General features: G+C 40.3%; 1 protein-coding gene across 4 annotated transcripts in view; it reads left to right on the plus strand.

Annotated features, from left to right (window-relative positions):
- Positions 1-1,193: 1,193 nt before the first annotated feature.
- Positions 1,194-19,232, plus strand: part of Psip1 (PC4 and SRSF1 interacting protein 1) — a 32,617-nt gene continuing 14,578 nt past the window's right edge. For all 4 annotated transcript variants that reach the window (XM_034503133.2, XM_034503136.2, XM_034503135.2 and 1 more), the window contains exons 1-6: positions 1,194-1,371; positions 1,713-1,922; positions 5,201-5,277; positions 12,485-12,623; positions 14,211-14,315; positions 15,518-15,580. In XM_034503133.2, the coding sequence (XP_034359024.1) occupies positions 1,851-1,922; positions 5,201-5,277; positions 12,485-12,623; positions 14,211-14,315; positions 15,518-15,580 (456 nt within the window). In that variant the 5' untranslated portion in view covers positions 1,194-1,371; positions 1,713-1,850. The remainder of the gene's footprint in view (positions 1,372-1,712; positions 1,923-5,200; positions 5,278-12,484; positions 12,624-14,210; positions 14,316-15,517; positions 15,581-19,232) is intronic.

A 19,232-nucleotide genomic window follows, 5' to 3' on the forward strand; every position in this document is an offset into this window, starting at 1 on the left:
TAGTATTCATAATCTTTAATATTTTTAGCCTGTTTTATATAGGAAATACCTAAATCTTGTTCCTGGCTGTATATTCAACACCAAACAGTGCTTTATTCTAAAAAAGGTTTTAGAGAGATTCAATGAAAGATGAAACAAAAGATTTATTTTTTTAATACTTAAATGTCTTCTAATTTACTACATACTTATTGGGAATCTGGGTGTTAATGGATAAATAAAATTAGTCCTGCTACAGTAAAGATTGTAAAGGGTCAATTCATATCAGAAGGTATATTACAAAATATTTAAAAACATGCACTAAAGGATCAAAAATACGTTCACCTTTAAATACCCTTTAAGAGTATTTTAAGTGATGAAATATTTAGGTGTTAGTAACACTTCTCTCCTGTACCACCTACTACTATACCACTTTTCCAGAGAAATAAAATTTTAAGTGCAGGGCTAAAATTTAGATTGGGCCCAAATCCACATCCCAACTACCAAGCTAACTACGCTTTCTCTATCATTGTTTTATACCCTTGACGTTTTGCATTCATTGGGATTGCGTTACTCTTAACGGTTCTCCGTGGTTGAAATATCAGGGAAATGAAATAGGGCTTTCTCATGTTTCAGTCCCTAGGAAAAGGAGACTGCAGAGCCCGTTCTGCGAGGTGTAAGAGGCCTACAAGGTGCACACCCTGCAACTGCTTCATATTCCAATTTCATCTCTGGTTTTTTACACAGCTCTTCATTTTGGGGATGATGTAAACCGCGCAGGAGCATTACAGTTCTCGCACCATGGAGAGGGATGCGAGAACAGGCATGGGGGGCTGCCAGATTCTCTTAAGAGAATGCAGCCGTGGGCTACAGGCCCGGATACCCGCCCCCAAACCGGGTCCACAACAATCGTTTCCTCCCTCCCCGCCTTTTACATACAGTACACATACAAATACACACACGCAGAGCAGCCAGCAGGGGCGGGCCGGGCGCGACCACTGTGCCAGCCGTGGGGGACAGGAGGGGGGACAGCTCCCGCGCGCCCCTCTCCAGGCCCTTCTCCTCCCTCCCCTCCCGCGGCCTGTGGTTGCCATTAGCCGTACGCAGGGGCACCTGCGGGCTCTAGGGGCTTCAGGCCCTTGGCTCCCGAGCCACGACGCTGTGCGGCTGCAGCGCCACCCGTGCCTGCGCGAGCACTTGGTACGGTCCAGCGCTAGCGGGCGCCGAGCGGGAGCCGCGCGGGAGCGGCGCAGCGACATCGGCGGCAGTGGCGGTGGCGGTTGCAGCTCGGAGCCGTTGAGACGCCTCTGCGGCAGCTGGTGGCGCAGGTGGCCGGCGTGGACGTGGGCAGAAGCGGCCAGCGCGCCCCGCAGCCCCAGCGCCACCGCCCGGCAGGTGAGAGCCGCCCCGCCCCCGCTCGGCGCGGGTGGGAAGCGGGCGGCCGCGCTCGCAGCCTCCTGTCTCTCCCGCCGCGCCCCTCCCTCGTGGGCTGCGGCCCGTGGGAAAAGCCCTGGGAGTGCCGGGCTGGGAGACCGGCGGCCCGGTGGCCGGCAGCATCCCTGCCTCAGGTGGCCGCGACTGCAGGCCCGGGCGCTGCTCGGGGCCGAGGCCGCGCTCTGAGGAGGCGCGCAGGCGGCTCCCCCTCCCCCTCCGCGGCCTCCCCTCCCCCTGCCCTCCTCCCCGCGGCCCCTCCCTGGGGTTTGCGCTTTAACCGCCCTCCCTGCTGTCCCTCGCAGGCGCGTCGGGACACCCCGAGGCATCCTCCCCCGCCCGCGGGCCCGCCAGTCCCTGCTCGCGCCTGTGCTCGCATCTCCTGATCGCGGCTGCGCTGCTCCCCCTTCTGGTCTTGGGACTCCCGGCGTCGCCCCTCAAACATGACTCGCGATTTCAAACCTGGAGACCTCATCTTCGCCAAGATGAAAGGTTATCCTCATTGGCCAGCTCGAGTAAGTGATTTGTAGCCCCGGTGTAGCCGTGCGGCCGCCTTTCCAAAGGCCTGCTTCCCATCCTTTCTTCTCGGTTTCCTTTTAGTCCATCCCCTCCTTTTCCCTTTACCGTTATTTGGAACCTTTCACTTTAGGGGTTTTTTTTTTTTTTTTTTCTTTTCCTGTACTCTCCCATGCAATTGTAAAATTCTAGCTTTTCCTACATATCCGCGGCGATTTCCCGGTGGCTTGTTTTTTTTTGAGTCTCTGACAGGTGTTCTACATAGGAATATTTAGGGAAGATATTCAATTAACGTTTCATTGAGGCGAAATCATCAAGTATGACTTTTGTGTTTAAAAATGAGTGAAATCATGACATGTTCTTAAATGTTGGAATTTCGAACAAAATACAAAGCGACAACGAAATCCTTGCATGTCAGATCTGATTACTTAGTACACAATTTGCAGTTGGTGATGCATTTGGACCTTTATATTAACATTCTTTGGCTTATGACCTTGAAGATGTTGTTTTCCATTTTTTGTTCTTCATAGCTAAAGGGGATTGTATCCCAGACACTGGGTTAATGTAACTGGAGAAGTCCTAAGGACTCAAGATGTGACATTAAACACCCAAGCTCCATTTTCAGAAAAAATAGGGGATTTTTTTTTTTTGTTAGTTTATAATGGTGTCAAGGTTCAGAACACGATAGATAAGACTTAAAGAATGTTGATTAGATAACGTCAAAAAATAGACTAATGTTCTAAAATTGTAATTATTTTTTCATACAACTTATTCTTTTATTTTCAAGACAGAGTTTCTCTGTATAGCTCTGACTGTTCTGGAACTCACTCTGTAGACCAGGCTGGCCTCAAACTCAGAAATCTACGTACCTCTGCTTCCAGAGTGCTGGGACTAAAGGCGTGCACGACCACTGCCATGCTATTTTTTTATGCACATAACTCATTTAATCTTTGAAAGGTATTACTTGAAAATAATAAATTCCATAGTTCTAGTTCTGACAGCCATGTAGGAAAACTGATTCAGTCTCCTTCCTCGACTTCTGTTGTCCTCAGGTATCTTGTTTGGTTGATCCTTCTTGAACAATCCTTAATCATAAGCCTTGGCTATAGAACTGGTATTCTTGCAGCCCTAGAGGAAAACTCTTTAATTACTGCTTTGTGTGTGCCTTGACTGTTACATATGTTGCAGCCATCTTTATGGCAGTGACCTAAAGCTGAATTTCTTTATCCTACAGCTCTTAGTTACACAGTCATGCACTTGTAAAACACTGTTTCAGCTTTATATAAGGCCTGCTGGACTTGGGAAGGTAGAAAGTCCCCCAAGAGACACTTTATGATTCAAGGTATCCTTCTTTTGAGTTGTTAAAAAAATCAGGGTTATCTGATACTCATATTCAAAAGTTCCATACCACAATGTAGTTAGAGGCCAGGTGTAAATACTTTAGAAATTTTCTATTTTTGATGGCTGGAGAAATAAATGGCTCAGTGGTTAAGAGCACTTGCTGCTCGGTGGACAGAATTTCAGTTCCCAGCACCTATTTTAGGCAGCTCACAACCACCGTGATCTGTCTGTGACTCCAGGGCATTGTTAGCACCTGCACTCGTGCACACACCCATGTGCAGACACACACACCTACATTTAATTAAATAAGATTTTTTTTTTTGTTACCTTCCTACCTCTTGCAGTATGTTACAGGTGACTAAGTAAAAAGGTAAAGGTAAAAATAGCCTTTGGAGAGTCATTTTTCTCTTTAAACAAGTCCCCTTTTTTCTTCAAAATTAACAGTTTCTTAAAGTTCTATGTTTATGGGTGTTTTGCCTGCATGTATGTCTATACCACTTCCATAACTTGAGCCTATGGAAAAAACGGTCAGGTCCTGCTGTGTGGTACAAACTGAACCTGGCTCCCCTTAGAGCCGCCTCTGCAGCTACAAGGTCTACTTGTAATGAGTTCATTTGGATTGGGATAGGACAGTTTTATTTTTTCTCCCTCAATTTTCTTTTTCTTAGAAGCAGCTGAATTTGGTTTTTACATACTTTAAGAATTACAGAGTGAGTTTCAGGACAGCCAGGGCTACACAGAGAAACCCTGTCTTGAACCCTCTTCCCCCCCAAAAAAGATTCACCTGGTTTTTCATTCTTAGATATTCTTAATCTTTACTGTAGAGAATTTAAGAGTATTTAAATATTTAAGGACTCAACTATAAGGGTGATACTCTTATCCAATTATATATTTTTAACTTTTACAAATTGAAATAGAATTGTTAATAAACAACACCTAATACTGTTCTTCCTTTCAATGTTCTTCAGACATTGGGAAATAACGCCTTCAATTTTGGATCCTGTTTGCCTTTATGTTACTTTTTTCCCCCCTCTGTGTATGTTTGCATGCTGTGTGCTTTGTGTGTTTGTATGTGAGTGCCCAAGGAGGCCAGAAGAGGTGATGCGCCCCTTCCCACCCCTGCCCCCACTCCAAGAGCCTGAGTTAAGTGATTATATGGGGTTTGAGAACTGAACTCAGATTCTTTGGAAGGGCTGCAAGCACTCTTACCATTGAGCCATTTCTCCAGCCTCTCGTTACTCTTAGTATTTGAACAGCTCTCCTGCAGAATTGCATGCCAGGTTCAGACTGTGTGAAATGCTTGGCATCAAATTTGTTTAAAAATTAAGTAACTGGATTTTAGGAAGCAAAGCTAATCACAGTAGGTACGCTTCAGGATTTGCTTCTGGGATGATTTTGAGTAGCAAGCAGGTGGTGATAACCTTTGTATTTCTCTAGAGAAAACAATGATCAAAATGTTAGATATATAAAAGAAAAGGATTTTGATGTCCGGACTAGTTTAGAACTTGAGATTGTAGAGAGAATATCTTGTGTATTGTATGGATATATCTGTCACCTGTCAACTTAAATATCTAAGGCCTATAGGAAAGGGTAGAGTGGAAGAGAAGGTGGGACATCTGGAGGTAGAAAGAAGGCTGGGATAGAACGCTGGAAAGATGTGAGGAGGACAGACATGTGGCACCTGAGCAGAGGTAACCAGTTATGTGGTAGAACGGAGATTAGTGTAAATGGTTACTTTAAATTATTAGCTAGTCAGGTAGCTGGCCTGGGTCGTTTTTCTGGGAGTCTGAGGCCGGGAGGAAAACAGCCTATGTTACAATAAGTTATAAAATGGTTTGATTTTTGTATTACACCCATTTGGGGTTCTTTACTCTGAGTTCACTCAAGTGTACTGAGGTTTGTAAGATTAAAAATATTTGACTTTTCTTTCTTATAGGTAGATGAAGTTCCTGATGGAGCTGTAAAACCACCTACAAACAAACTACCCATTTTCTTTTTTGGAACCCATGAGACGTAAGTCCTGCTAGTTTTAAGCTGAAATGACAATTAACTTGCAGAAGTTACGTATAAAACAAAAAGCAAGTAGAAACTTCAAATTTGAAGTGGGAAGTGACAATGAAATTAAAAACTTTTTTTAAAGACAAAGTCTCTTGTAGCCCTGGCTGCCCTGGGATGTTCCGTGCAGACCAGGCTAGCCTGAGCTCATAGGCTTGTTATTTGCCTCCCATGTTTGGAGATAAAATGCCATATACCTGGGCTTGAAAAGAAAACTTTAAAAAGTCATGTTGGAATTTTAGAATAAACTCCTGAAGTTTCCTTTAAAAAATTGTACTTTTCCATTTAATGCTAGGAAGTCTTTTGTTTGTTGGAGATAGAATGTCATTACGTATTGCTGGCCTAGAACTTACTATATAGACCTGGTTGGCATTGTGTCACCATGCCTGACTGGGTCCCCACTGCCCTCCACACCCCACCCCCTTGATTTTTTTTTTTGAGACATTATTTCTCTGTGTCTGTCCTGTTACTCTCTGTAGACCAGGTTGGCCTCAAACTCAAAAGAGATCTGCCTATCTCTGCTTCCTAGGTGCTGGCATTAATGCCACCGCCCTGTCCCTGCCCTGCCCCCATTCTTATTTAAAGCACTACATTTTGGGGAGAATTAAAGGGAAAGTTGAAGGCAGGGAGTGAGGGGTGGATGTGATTTATGAAAATATGCTGTGTACACGTATGAAGTTTTCAAAGGTTAAAAAAAAAGTTAAAATTAACTTAAGTTTCCTTAATGGAATCGATGCTTACATGATCAAAAAGAAGTTAGGCTGTAAATAATCCCAAGACTGACTGATGGCTGCAAGCAGCCAGGAATTAAGTGTTGTTGTTAGTAAAATAAGGACTGCCTGCTGCTGTTGGAGGTCTGGTCTTATTAGCCACACAGATGGAGGGAAGATCAGAGGAGGGAAGCCAGACAGTGCCCTTTGTGGTCAGTCCCAGAGCCAGTCTGACCTGTGTCCCCAGGTGGATGTATAGCTAGAGAACTGATTGGGTGAAGGAAATTAATATTGTACGAGATTACAGCTGCACGTTGTAACGACATGAAATTGCTTTGGAGGCTGTCTCACCTAACTGCCAAAGCTTATATTCTTAGATACCTAGCATTGATTAGCTTTACATGTACTGGATGGATGATCTACATGAGTTGAACTTAATGTAATTTCTGTAGAATAGCATGTTTAACTGAGATGAAGCACAATTGTGAACTTTTTTTTCATATATATTAATTTTATGTGTTTTGCCTATACATTTATCTGTGTGAGGGTGTCAGATCTGGAATAGAGCTCTCCTCCCAGGTGGGTGCTGGGCATTGAGCCTGGGGCTGGGTCCTCTGACAGAGCTTCTGCCCGCTGTCTACTTACTTTTTTATTTTTCACTCTGTATTCTTAACAGTGATATGAAAGTGGCAACATTTTGTTTAATTTCTGTTTATTGCTTCTCTACTTTCTAAATTTACACAGAATTTGGTAAACTTTCTGAGAAGTGATTTATATTGCAGTGTTAAAAGTATCCAATCAATTTGATTTGGGTATATTTCATTGGATTTTAGTGTAATTGCTCCCTTTTCCACTGAGGTCGTTCTCTTTTCCCTAGCCTTACAGAGCCACTAATTACAATCTGTGTAGATTTGCCACACGGGCATTTTGTGTTGATGGTATTGTTTGACACTATATTTTTTTCTTTGTTTTTTGAATTTTTGAGACTGGGTTTCTCTTTGTAGCCCTGGCTGTCCTGGACATCGCTCTGTAGATCAGGCTGGCCTTGAACTAAGAAATCCACCTGCCTCTGCTTCCTGAGTGCTGGGATTCCATACCTGGCTACATAATTTTTTTGTTTGTTTTTTGAGACAAGATTTCACACTGTATAGCCCTGGCCATCCTGGAACTTCCGCTGTAAACCAGGATGGGCTTGAACTCAAAGAGATCCTCCTGCCTCTTGAGTACTGGGATTAAAGGCATGTGCCAACACTGCCTGGCCCATAATTTTTAAAAATACAGTTTTGGATCTCAGATTGGATTGGCCTTCACAATATTCAGTTTGAGTTGGGTTCACAAATATTTTGCATATGAAAATTTGACTTTTATAAAACCTCCCTAGGGGCTGGAGAACACTGATTGCTCTTCTAGAGGTCCTGAATTCAGTCCCATCAATCAATCACATGGTGGCTCACAACCATCTGTAATGGCATCTACTCTTCAGGCACACAGATGTAGATATGTACATGCAGGTAGAGCACTCAGATATACATAACTCTTAAAAAAGAAAAGAAAGGCTCCCTGGTGGGGGCCAGAAGCAAACAGATCTGAGTTTGAGCCCAGCCTGGTTTCTACAGAGTTAGTTCTAGTACAGCCAAGGCTACCTGGAGAAACCCCATCTCAAAAAAAAACTAACAAAAAGAAATGCTGAATTTCTGTTTCCAGGGTAATATGTTACAATTTTGAGACATTATAATAAATTCAATAGGAAAAGTGGTCTTTAGGAGAAACTGCACTTTGTATCAGAGTAGGGATTTGCATGGTGTAGTGCCAGCTCCACAGTACGAGTATCATATGGAACTGTAGTTGAAAAAATGTTCCTAGGACCTACCCTGGACATAGGGAGTCATATGTGACATGTGGGGCCCAGTGATTTTTAACAAGCCTCCCAGATTCTGATGCATGCAAAGTTTTTGAGTCATCCTAATTGATAAGTTATTTCTTCGTGGTGAAATGAGCCAATTCAAGCCAGATTGGAGTATATAAAACACAGGTTTATTGGGAAGCTGCTCTCAGATGTGTTCATTGGCCCCAAGGACCAAGGCCAGGGAAGTTGTCATGGGGAGGGAAAAGAGAGAGTAGGAAGAGAGAGAAAGTAGAGAGAGAAGGAAGGGAGAAAGTAGAGAGAGAAGGGAGAACAAGTATCTGGATTGTATAGGGAAGAAGCTGTGTGGGAAGGGTAGTCCAGCACCTGGGCTGTGGGCTGGAATAGTCATGGTTGGGACCAGGTATGCCTGGTAAGAACAAGGGATGCTGGGAGAACCTGGAGGTCAGATTACGTAAACTGTGCACCTCAGACCCTTGTGCTGGGTTAGAAACCCAAAATTGTGAGGAGATGTTTTTAGGACTTTTTGGTTTAAAATTTACTCTGATTTTAAAAGATTTTATGATTCTATATTCTATAGTTTTACATGACATATAGTTTGTTAAAATCTTTCCTTTGTGGTGTTGGGGTTCTAACCTTTGGCTGTGTCGGAGCTAACCATGTGCTCTCACTCTGAGCCACAACCCCATCCTTAAATATAGAAGAAAAAGACTTATCTTCTCCAGAATAGAATAGAACTTTTGAGCTGGGCAGTGGTGGCGCATGCCTTTAATCCCAGCACTTGGGAGGCTGAGGCAGGTGGATTTCTGAGTTCAAGGCTAGCCTGGTCTACAGAGTGAGTTCCAGGACAGCCAGGGCTATACAGAGAAACCCTGTTTTGAAAAACCAAAAAAAAAAAAAAAAAAAAAAAACCTTTTGTATTGTGTGTATTTTATGTTTTTTTTCAGTGCTGAGGATCATACCCAGGGCTTTGCTTTACCACTTGAGTGTTAAACCCTACATTGATTTCTATAGACTTGGAATCCAACTGTTATGTATTTGGTTAATTTGAAGTTAAGTGGGTTACTGTTGGAGAGATGGCTCAGTAGTTAAGAGCACCACAACTATAACTCCTGTCCCAGGGGATCTGATGCCCTCATCAGGCATATATGCATGCAGAATACCAATGCACGAAAGATAAAAATAAACCATTTGGGGGGAAAAAGAGATTTTTCAGTGTGGGGCTGGGATTACAATTCTTGGTAAAGTATTTTGACTCCCTAGCACCATACTAATAAAGGCGGTTAATGAAGAAAATGAGTTAATATCAAAGAAATGAGGATATATTTATAAAGAGTTAAAAGGCTTTTAAAGTTAATGATATTTTTATTTCAAAGTGGATTTATGATATTTTGATCCAGCACGGACACACCATTTACCTTTAGAAAGACATGTTGCTTTATTACTATTGTTTAACCTGTAACTCAGGAGACCCATCTGCCTCTGCCTCCCCAAGTGCTTGGATTAAAGGCCTGCATTACCACCAAACTTTTTTTCTTATATATTATATCCTGACTGCAGTTTCCTCCCCTCCTCCTGTCCCACCAATCCCCCCCCCCCAACTCTTCCTCAACCTCACACCCCCTCATAAAAGAGCAGGCCTCCCAGGGACATCAACCAAACATGGCATAACAACCTACAGTAAGACCAGGCACATACAATCACATTAAGGCTGGATGAGGCAACTCAGTAGGAGGAAAAGGGTCCCATAAGTAGGCAAAAGAGTCACAGATACCTGCTCCCCACCCCCGCTTCCAGTGTTAGAAATTCCACGAAAACCCCAGGCTATACAGCTATGACATATGCAGAGGGCCTGATGTAACTTTTTTTTAAAACAATGTTTTTAAATAAATTTTTGATAAAATAGTTGTATGATGTTCCTTCCTGTTCCCAGAATTTGGGAGGGGACTTACTTACTTGAATAAATTTGAATTTTTCAAAGATGGAAGTCTGTTGTAATAATCAAGAGTTAGAGAGATGGGGAGGGAGGAGGAATATAGAAAAGTAGTAATTTGGAAAAGTGTACTAATTCATAACTGATTTTTATTTGAAATTTATAGTTCTGGTTGGCCTGGAATTTGCTGTGTAAACCAGACTGATCTTGAATTCAGAGTCACCTGGCTCTGGTGTGCTGGGATTAAAGTACACCACCATTTTTGGCCTTAGATTAAGATTTTTTGGGGTGTTCATTTAGAGTGGTGGGAGAGTAGGAAATGGTATTCTCTGAAAACAATTTAAAAATTGAGTCAGTTCTCATGTATGTAGTCCATCCTGATTTTGATCTTGACGTACAGGCAATGATGATCTTGAATTTCGGATTTTCTTCTCTCCAAGCTCCTGAGAGTAGTAGCATTACAAGTGTGTGCCACCATGCCTATTTTTTTTTTTTTTTCTGGGAAGAAAAAATTACAGCAGCTTTACTGAGATATTCATTTTATATAGCTCACCCACTTAAAGGTCTAGAAATTCAGTAGTTTCTGCAATTCCAGAAAGTAGTGGAGACATTAGCACAGTAGATTTTAGATTATCGTTTCAAAAGAAACCTGTTACATAATGACAGGTACCTTCTGTTTGTTCAATGTTCTTGCTGTGGCTGAGGCAGCCCTTAAAGTACTTCCCCAAATGCTTCATATAAATGAAGCATTTAATGAGGTTTTTGTCACTTAATTTTTTATTTAACAATATTTTTAAGATTAATACTAGCATATAATAATGCTTCCTTTTTTTGTGCCAGTTAATATTTCATTGTATCTATTTACCATGTTGTATTTATCACTTGATAGACATCAGTGGTTTCCCACTGTTGGCGATCATGAATAACGTTGATATGAGAGCACTTTAAACACAATTATTAGTTTTTGATGATAGTGGATCTAGCCCAGGGCTTTGCATAGCCTAGCCAAACTCTCTACTACTGAACTACATACAGTCATCCATTGTGTATGCTTTGTATGGGCAAATGTTTTCACCTATTTAGAATCAGACTTCCTGGTTCAAATGACAGCTTAGTATACAATCATTGAAGAGACAGCCAGGCTGCCTAGAGAACATTTTTTATATATTTTAGGTTTTTTTTCTTTTTTTTTTGAAACAGGTTTTATTTCATGTATGTCAGGCAGATTTCAAGCTATATAGCTGAGGATACCTTTAACCAGATTCCCCTGTGTACCTTTAGAGTGCTGGATTACAGACCTGTCCCCATACATGGATTATGTGGTACTGGGATTAAATCTAGGACTTCTTATATTCTTGGCAAGCACTCTTCCAACTGAATATCCTAGCCATACACTGTCATTTTATTTTAACTGTGCTGCTGGGTTGCAGTGATGTTTCTGTGATTAAATAGTGATGCTGAGTGTCTTTCATGTGTGAAATAAAGATCTTGGTGGGGCTGGAGGGATGGCTCAGAGTACTGGCTGCTTTTCCAGAGGTCCTAGGTTTAATTTCAGCACCACATCAGACTACAGTCTAACTCCAGTTCCAAAAGATCTGGCTTGCATGTGCAGACATACATGCAGGCACAACATTAGTGCACATAAAAATAAATGTTAAAAGAATTAAACAAAACTTAAACCAGGCCTAATGGGACACAGCTTAACTCTAACACTTGGGAGGCAGAGGCAAGCATATTTGTGGTTTCTAGGCCAGCCTGATACATATAGAGAGTACCAGCCAGCCAGTGCTACTTAATGAGACTCTTGTCTCAAAAAAACAAATATAAAACATGTTTTTTTGGTGGGGTGGGGAGTGTTGGAGATATCCATCAATGGTTAAGAGAACACAATTGCTCTTCAAGTTACTTCCCACCGCCCACAACTACATGCAAGTCCAGGGGGGACTCTGACACCCTCTTCTGGTCTCTCTGGGCCCTGTACTCAGATGCATCCCTCCTCCCCCATATACACAGAATTAATAAAACAAAACTCTTCCCTTTGTATAGTTTTTATAAATTACTTAAATTCATAAAGGCCTGCTTGGTAGGAGGGCATAGTACTTTAAGTTCTTGTTACATTAAGGTATACGAACTGGGAATCAGAACTAAACCAAAGCAAAACCAAACCCTTTTATCAGTCTTTCTATTGCACCAAATCACTAGGATTTAAAACTATTTTGTAATTTATATGAACTGGGTATGGTGGGCCACAGATTTAATAACCTCAGCACTCAGCGTGGTGGTGTACGCCTTTGATCCCAGCACTTTGGAGGCAGAGGCAGGCAGATTTCTGAGTTTGAGCCCAGCCTGGTCTACAGAGTGAGTTCCAGGACAGCCAGAACTACACAGAGAAACCCTGTCTCAAAAAACCAAAAAAACCAAAAAAAAAAAAAAAAAAAAACCTCAGCACTCAGGAGATAGAAACAGGCAGATTTTGTGGTCAGCCTGGTCTACAGAGTGAGTTCTGGGACAGCCAGACTACACAGACAAACCTTGTCTTAAAAGAATAAAACACAAAAAACTCATTTGTTATAAAGTATTTATTGAATGTCACCTAGTAGCCTAATATATAGTTTAATTGAGTTTGCTTTGTACTTACATCTCCCCTTTCTGTTATAGTGCTTTTTTAGGACCAAAGGATATATTTCCTTACTCAGAAAATAAGGAAAAGTATGGCAAACCAAATAAACGAAAAGGTTTTAATGAAGGATTGTGGGAAATAGATAATAACCCAAAAGTGAAATTTTCAAGTCAACAGGTGAGTCTTTTACAAAATTTATTATTAGAGTCAGAGTAAAAATATTGTCACTGGAAAATACGTAACTAATTGAAGAACCTTATGACTTTCAGGTTGTGCTCTTTTTAGGTTGTTCTTTGACATTTGTGTCTAAGTGGTTATTAATTGAATGTCTAATGAGATCTCAAAAACTAGAAATACTTGTTCAGCTCTTCTTGATTGAGTAACATTTATTTAAACTATTACTGAATTTAAAGCCAAAACTAGTGTCTTGCTAGATTCAGGGCCCTAAAATTTTATTTGTTATTGTATGTTTGACATGGGTGGGGACATGTCATTGTCCCTGTGTCAAGTACAGCTTTGTGAAGTTAGTTCTCCATGCACCTTTACATGGTTCTGGGGATAAAAATCAGGTCAGCAGGCTTATATCATTGAGCTGAGCCATCTCAGTGGCCTAATTGTTTTGTAAACTTAAAGCGTATGCCCTTTAGTTTTTGTTTTTCTACAGATTTATTGAATGTTATTAGAATAGACCTCATTAATTAAATATATAACAGAAGTACTTACATCCCCAATAGGAATTCGATGAATTCTAAACAGCATCCTGCCCCGAGCTTTTAATTTATATATGGTGCTACATTTTCATAGAGTGGTTTGTTTTTACCTGGTTTGTTACATTTTTCTTTCTTGTTTTATCTAAGGCAGAGTTTCTCTGTTGCCCTGGCTGCCCTAGAACTCCCTCTATAGACTAGGCTGGCTTCAAACTCATATTCACGCACCCAGATGCTGGGATTAAAGGCATGCATGCATGCATGCATTCCCATGCTCAGTTTGTTTCATTTTCTCTTGGTACTGCTAATAGTTTTTGTAATATTTATTTTGTGTTTATGTGGGTGTGTGCATAATGTGTGCGTGTATATAGTACATGTGTAGTGGTCAGATAGAGTACAACCTTGTGGAGTTGGTTCTCTATCTACTTTTACCATGTTGGTTGTTGAATGTGCTTAGCAAGTGCTTTTACCTGTTAAACTATCTTGTGGTCTCCTGAAACACTTTAATAATGTTTTTCTATATTGTGATTTGTACTCTTGAATGTATGAAAACTCTAGAACTTAGATAAAATAAACTACTATGGCAAGGCAGTGGTGGTACATGCCTTAAATCCCAGCACTGGGGAGGCGGAGGCCCCTGGATCTGAATTTGAGGCCAGTCTGCTCTATAGAGCAAGTTCCAGCACAGCCAAGGCTACAAGGGAAACCCTGCCTCAGTCTTCCTGAGAGGTACTATATCGTGCCAAAACTCACTTTTAATTTACAGCTTTAAAATTCTTTAAGGCAAGGTGTTAACTACTTATCCCAGCTTGGCTTATACCTAGCTCTTTAGTTTAGGATTGTCTCAAATTTGTAGGCATCCTACAACATAAAATGCTAGGATTATAGTAGCACTACTCCCTGCTTTAAAACTTTAAAAATTCCTTGTATTAAATGTCCTTCGCAACAGAAATTGGGGTACTCCCATATCTATACATACAAGTTTTTGATTTTACATGTGTAGAAAAATTTCAAGTTAGATAAACTGTCTTAAAAATGAATAATTTATTCTTCATAGGTATCAACTAAACAGTCAAATGCATCATCTGATGTTGAGGTGGAAGAAAAAGAAACTAGTGTTTCAAAGGAAGATACTGATCAGGAAGAAAAAGCCAGCAATGAAGTATGTTGTATCTTTTCTGGTCTAAGAAGAAATGAAGAAAATGGATCTGTAGATAGTAGTTTATTGATTACACTACAAGGGTGGACTAGGCCTGGGGGTATCTTGAGTACTGCCTGTGGATTTTACAGTTACTGTAAGAAAGTATAAAATGAGTTGACTGGCAAAGTAGTAGGTAATCTTCAAAATATTTGAAAAGTGAATGAAAACATGAAAATTTTCTCAAATATTAACTAGAGTTTTATAGTTTGCGCATTTTTAAGATTTAAAGTTTTTAATTTCCTATGTATGCTTGTATGCTGAATGCATTCTTGATGCCTGTGGAGGGCATTGGATAGATAACCTGTAAATGGGTTAAAAGCGGTGGTCAGCCATCATTTGGGTGCTGGGGACCAAACATGGATCCTCTATGCTCTTAACCCCTGAGCTTTCTCTGTAGCTCTTGGATGGATATTTTTATTTGAAATTATTTTTATAAGCAAAGTAGGTATAAGTATAAAGTATGTTAGTATTTATTAAAAATATGTTTAAAAAGAGGATTATGGGTTGGAAATGCTCAAAAAGTATTAAACTAAAAATTTTTACACCTAGGTTTATTTCTACCTGTGTTACTATCTGAGTAGAGATATTTATCTATTGTAGGCTGCTTGGTCACTGATCTACTGATGTGAAAAGACACCATGACAACTCTTAATTTAAAAAAACATTTAATTGGGACTTGCTTACAGTTTCAAAGATTTAGCTCATTATCATTATGGGGAAACATGGTGCTAGAGAATTAGCTGAGAGTTCTATGTCCAGATCTGCAGGCAGCAGGAATAGAGAGACACTGGACCTAGCTCTGGGCTTTTGAAATCCCAAAGTCTACCCTCAGTGATGCACTTCCCAACAAGGCTGCAACTTCTAGTTCTCAAGTAGTACCACCTCTTGATGACTTAAGCATCCACAGATATGCCTATGGAGGCCATTCTTACTGAAATCTGAATATAGCAGGTATTTTTTTTTTCCTGAAGATACTAGTTGCCATCAGAACTGACTGAACTGGCATAGGTCAGAGTAAAAAGAGACCTCTCCCAGCACTTTCAGTGTAGCTGGTTTTATGAATTTTAGTTTAATAAAATCTGTTTTTTGTGTAATTTATTTAGTTTCATATGTGGCATTTTTCTTTTTCGTTTCATTTTTTTGTCTACTGTTTTGCATTTTAGGATGTGACTAAAGCTGTCGACATAACAACTCCAAAAGCTGCCAGGCGAGGAAGAAAGAGAAAGGTAATTTCTTAAATACACCATAGGAATTTCAAAGAAACTTTATTTAACTTGAGGAATAGATAAGGAAACCTTATTTGGATTTGACCTCTATCCTTTAATTATTAAAGGTTAAATTGATTACCTAGTGAGACTTCTTGGTGACAAAGCTGTGGCACCCTCAAGTTAAACTGAATGATAAAAGGAAATAAAGTGAACCAATTTTTACTCCTTTCAATCTGCCTCATCTTCTCTATAAAATGAATAGTATATAATCAAATTGTTGATGATTTAATACCTCTGAAATCTTTATAGTAAATCCTGATTTGTTGCTACTAGCACAGGCTCTTATCACTGTGCTAATTTGGTCTTGTGTGAGACAAGAAGGGCAGTGACAGTTTAGGCCAGGTAGGTATTTTGTAGGTTTTTAATTAATGTGAGTTTAAGTTTTGTTCACACCTTTCTCTTATCTAGTTATTACATCCTAGACATTTGCATGCCAATGATAGAAATTAAGCCAGTAGGTCTTAGAAGTAAAAGAAAACAGTTGCAGTTGCTTTTGTCCCCTGGTGTGCTTGAGGGAAATGACCTTACAACTTTACAGTATCAAACAATGAGCAGGTAAGGAGCAGGTCATTTGAGGGTCTGTTCAGGTACTGACAGAGCAGTGTAAAGCATCAGATGCACATTGCAGCACGGAGAGGCTTTAAGGAGGTTAAAGGAAACAACAGTTTTCTGAAGAACTGCTGCTGTGCTGGGAAATCACTCATTTTAACTGATCTGTAACTCACTTATTAATGCGGTGTGATGATGGGAAATTGTATTAGGAAGAGAAGAACAGATCAGTGATAAAGTCAGAACTTCAGAACTGACTGAACTGGCATAGGTAGAGTTAGTTGCACAGGAAAAAGCAAACAGTTCTCTTGTTAATTTTTTTAAAATTACAATAGGAAAATACATAAATGCTTCATTTTCTTGAGCTTTGTGTGTTATACTGGACTTTGCAATATAAACTGAGGTTTGTTTTTTTTCTTTGCTTGGTTTATTTATTTATTTTTGAGACAGGTCTCTTTATGTATACCAGGCTGTCCTGGAACTCCATGTAGACCAGGTTGTCCTTAAACCCACAGAAATCACCTGCCTCTGCTCCCTGAGAGGTGGGATTAAAGGTGTATGCCCAGCCCACAAAGTTTTACAAACTGAAAATCTGTGCTACCCTGCTGAGCTAGTATTTATAAAAGTATGTATTCACTTTCTGTCACATTTTGTTAATTATTTATAGATTTTTTTATATCTATTAAGATAGACTAATGATCTGTAATTCTTGAGCCACCACACACTGCTTACATAAGACAGCATCTTAACTGAAAAATGTTGACTGCTCCCCCTTACAGGCCATTCTTAGAAAAATACTGGGATTAGTCAGTGTACAAAAGCCTCTAGATCTTCAGGTGGAGAAAGTCCGAGAGGACTCTTTAAACTAAAAGGTATAAATGCTAAAGGTATAAACCTTAGAGAAGGGTATGTTAAACACTGAAGTAGGCTGAAAACTGAGCTGCTTGGGCCAATAAGCTAAGGTGTAAATGCAAGTTCAAAGGAAAAATTCTTGTACAAAATTCAGAGTGTTGCTCAAGTGAATTGTGGAATTCTCAGCACGTACAACAGGCTACTGCTGCTGAGGACAGACGATTAAAGCCAGTCAAATGCTGCTGTAAGCCAAATCCCAATCCAGGGCAAAGCTGTCTTCAATTCTCTGAAGGCTGAGGGAGGTTCTTTTGTTTTGCTTTTAAAAAAAGTACAGATGGAGCTCTCCTGGGTCAGCTGGTGGCTGGTGGGTGCAGCAGGAAGCTGTCTCCACACCATGAAGCTTCAAGGAGTAGCATGTGCTGTTGTGAGAGGCTCCAGTAAGTTACCTAGATCTAGAAAACTGAACAATGTGCTCACACCCAATGAAATGTTCATTGAAGACAGCTTTACTTTGGAAGAAGTTGCAGCTAGGAATTCAGTTTCTGTATTCAAAGCCTAGGGTCCGGAACTACTAATGACTTGAATATGAACCCACTTTAGAGATCCTAGGACATTTGGCACTTACACTAAATGAACCTTGCCTCTTCATTATAAATTAAAGAAAAAAGCCCAATGGCAGATGTTCACAGCATGGTTAACGGGGTATTCTATTCCCTTGTGGTGTCCCACTGCTCAGGAAAAGACTGCTTTCTGCAGATCTTCACTGACTGTCCACCTGGTTGCCCAGGGGCAGTGATGTGATGGAAATGTACAAGTATACAGTAAGAATAATCATGCCTGTGAATAAAACCATCAGTACTTGTGGATTAGCAGTGAGAGTGATTTGACAGTCTCCTTGTGAAGGTACTATACATGTTGAAATGACATTAAAGGATTTCAGATATTATGTAAGTGGCTGACAAAGCAGCATCGGATTTTGAGACATTTAACCCCAATTTGAAAGAAGTCTGTAGGTAAAAAAAAATATTAAAAAAAAAATCAATCATCGCATTCTACAACGAAATTTTCTGTGCATGGAATAAATCAGTTGATGGGATAGATTTCATTTTGTTTCCTTTTAAGAAACTGCCACAGGTACCCCTACGTTTAGTAACTACCATTGCTGATAAGTTGTAGCCATCAACACCAAGGTAAGGCAACCATTATGGCTTACTGAAGGCATAGATGATTTGTTAGCATTTTGATGTATGTGTTTTTGGTTTTTTGAGACAGGGTTTCTCTGTGTAGCCCTAGACTGTCCTGGAACTCACTCTGTAGACCAGGCTGGCCTCGAACTCAGAAATCCACCTGCCTCTGCCTTCCAAGTGCTGGGATTAAAGGCGTGTGCCACCACTGCCCGGCTGTATGTGGTTTTTTATGTTGATCAAACCTAGAGCTTTCAACATGCTATAAGCAAAAGCTCTGCCACAGAGTGAACACCCCAAGCTTTGTTTGCTAGCATTTTAAATCAATGGGTGTTTTTGTTCTGTGGTGCTTGGGCTTGCTTGAACATGCTAGGCAAGGTCCATTGCTGAATTACATGCCCATCCTAATTAAATACTCCTAAATTGAGGTATGTGCATTGTTCTTTTAAGATAATACTTTCACATCTAATAGACAATAGCATAATATATATGTAACTTTGATATATACAGGGAAGCCAAAAAGCTTATTTGCTTAATTGCATGTAACAGTTAAGATGAGGGGCTGTAAGAGTGACCTAGTAACTGAATAGGTCATGAAAGGCCTTAGGAATTAGCATTAAATTCCTTACATCAAGATACTTATTTTTGTTAGTTTGAGATGGAATTTATAACACTTCAGCAAGTTAAGTTGGTAAATGATTGATGCTATAAGGAATGGAGCAGAATGTGGGAAGACTCCAAGGTGTTTACTTTAGTGACTGTATACTTGATTGGGGATATGGAGCATGTTGGTTTGTGTTCAGAGGAAAAAGTTAAGTACTCTTGGGAATTGTAGTGAAGATACCTATGATTACAGTATAAAAGAGGGAAGAGAGACAACCACTGCTATCAAGGTAAGATATTAGAGATACAAAGAATATGTTGACTGGGATAGAGGCAGAAGCCAGAATTGAGACAGGATATAATAGAGATGAGGGAACCATGCCTCTATGAAATGTTGACTTGGAAAAACCATGAAGAGAAAC

This window comes from Arvicanthis niloticus, chromosome 5 (assembly GCF_011762505.2).
Source record: "Arvicanthis niloticus isolate mArvNil1 chromosome 5, mArvNil1.pat.X, whole genome shotgun sequence".
NCBI classification, from domain to species: domain Eukaryota; kingdom Metazoa; phylum Chordata; class Mammalia; order Rodentia; family Muridae; genus Arvicanthis; species Arvicanthis niloticus.